We start from the raw sequence: 2167 nt of genomic DNA, 5'->3' as shown, positions 1-2167 counted from the left end.
TTTCGGTAACGAGTCAGTATTGGCAGGGAGCGGCCAGGGCTGCCGGTGCCCGTCACGTTTATAGGCCTACATTTTATTTTTATGTTTATTGGGTTATTTGAGATCATTATTAGTTTCTCTCTCCTCTTGTTGATGTGTTCTTGCTCCCGGCTCCTCCAGGCGGGAAAGGTGGGGGAATGGGAGATGGGGCCACCTGCTAGACTGAGCCGCCCCGCCGGAGCCGGGCAGTGCGCAGGAGCTCGACCCGCTCGCGTCCCGCTGCCCGCTGTTGCTGCCCGCTGTTGCTGCCCGCCCTGCCTGCTGCTGCTGCTGGCTGGCCCCCGCATCGCTCCCCTCCGGGACCGGGAGAGACCGTCCCTGTGCAGAGCTGCTGTGTTACAAATTAGCCTCCATCGCCTGAATCCATCGACTAGATTGAACGTTATCTATCACACTATGGAGGGAGTCGTTATTTAATAATTAATAAAGACCTCTGATTCTTCTTCGCTGCCTGTGTGGCCGAGCAGAGCGGGCCAGGGAAGCGAGGGCAAGCCGGGGAGAGCTGTCTTCTCTCTAACTGCTGCTGTTATTTAAAGGAATAATGCCATTCTTTTTCATTTGTCAGCTGGCCCACAATGGCCCTTGTCATGCTTTATGATTTAGGGTTTCCTTTCCTTTCCCATTAAACGCCACCTTCCCATCACCGCCTCGCGCCAGCCAGCCTCTGCTCCTGGCTTGCGGTTTCAGTTTCACTCTGATATTGGCCCAACTTCTTTGATGGGCTACTCCGAGCACTAATTGCTTCTGTTCATTTAAACCTGTTCACTAATTTGCAGTGGCCCTTTATTAAGTTGGATGCAGCCCAAATTACACCATAAATTACGCTCGCAAGGGGACTGGGTGTCATGGGGGATAAATGGGCTGCCTGTTCCCTGCCCCCCGCCCCCCCTTCTCTATCTTCCTGTGCAATGCGTGGGGGATGCAGGTCTCAGCCTGAGGCTGTGGGTGCCGAATTTGGGAGATCTGAGCCCAGACCCATTTGGGGAGGTGTCTCTTTCTCTAGCTAAAGCTCCCTCCTTCTCCCTTCATCTGCAATGGCTATTGCTCAGTTGCAAAGAAGATCCAAGCTGGGCAGGGATGGATTCTGCATGCTCCATACTGTGCACAGCCACGTGCACCCCTTTTGCCCTGGCGTGCGCGCGCACACACACACACACTGACACACGCACTCTCCCTCCTCTCCTACCACCTGGTGACGTAACTTTGCTTCTAGTCGGCAGTTTGATTCCTTTCCTCACCTTTTAATGACCGGGGAATTCATTAATAATTGAAATAAACATGCTCTTTTCCAAGGCTGCTGAGTTTTATTAAGGCAGGGGCAGGGATCTGCCAACCCCTGGCTGCAGCCATTTCCTAAATAACTGCTAGCAGTTAAAATGTAATTATTATTATTATTTTTTTTAAATAGGGGACTTCGCTGTGCTGGGGAAAGCAGAAGGGAGCTGAAGGCAGCCGAGGGGCAGTGCGCACCGTTGCTGCAGGCCTGGTCCATCATGGGAAGTGAGCAACGTGAGAACTGCTCACCCTAACAGACGTACCTGGGGAGAGGGGTGTCTGTGCCCTCTGGGAGGCATTTCTGCCTGGCTTTACCACTGCGGTGAACTCCAGGGAAATGTTTCTGCCCCACTGGCTAGCACTAGATCTCCTGTATCTGGTAGCTGTGGGTACCACCATCTCCTCTGCCATCTGCGGGTGCCCTGGCTGGCTAACTGGGGATGCTGGTGGACCCCAGGGAGCTGCTTACCTGATATTCAGCTGGGTGAGCTTCTCCAGCTCCTGCTCCATGTGCTCCTGCAACTCCCCGGGGCGAAGGAGGACCTGGCAGATGGGGCAGATCGGAGCCTGGCTGTCAAACAAAGTTGCTTTCTTTTTGCCTGCGGGGAGGAAAAGAGGGGAGAAAGCTTTAGCTCTGATCAGCTGCCATCAGCATCGCCTGCGCTCTGCCCTGGTCTCCATCCTAGTTGAGGTCTGAAACTGGGGGATTTTCTCCCAGTATAGCCCCATTTCTCTCCCCGTCCCATGCTTCCTGGGGCAGGGACTGGCTCTGTTCTGAAGCAGGACAGCAACTGGCACAAGAGCATCCCAGCTCTGGCTGTCGTCCCTCCAGTCTTACAGGGAAACAAACAAC

The 2167-nt window shown here is 54.1% G+C and overlaps 1 protein-coding gene across 1 annotated transcript in view; it reads right to left on the bottom strand.

Annotated features, from left to right (window-relative positions):
• Nucleotides 1-2167, bottom strand: part of RNF220 (ring finger protein 220) — a 242851-nt gene that overhangs the window by 86425 nt on the left and 154259 nt on the right. Inside the window, exon 3 of the mRNA XM_009287448.2 lies at nt 1784-1913. Within this exon, the coding sequence (XP_009285723.1) occupies nt 1784-1913 (130 nt within the window). The remainder of the gene's footprint in view (nt 1-1783; nt 1914-2167) is intronic.

The sequence above is a fragment of the Aptenodytes forsteri genome, unplaced genomic scaffold, assembly GCF_000699145.1.
Source record: "Aptenodytes forsteri isolate BGI_AS27 unplaced genomic scaffold, ASM69914v1 Scaffold119, whole genome shotgun sequence".
Classification (NCBI taxonomy): Eukaryota; Metazoa; Chordata; class Aves; order Sphenisciformes; family Spheniscidae; genus Aptenodytes; species Aptenodytes forsteri.
This window is presented reverse-complemented; position numbering and strand designations above follow the sequence as displayed.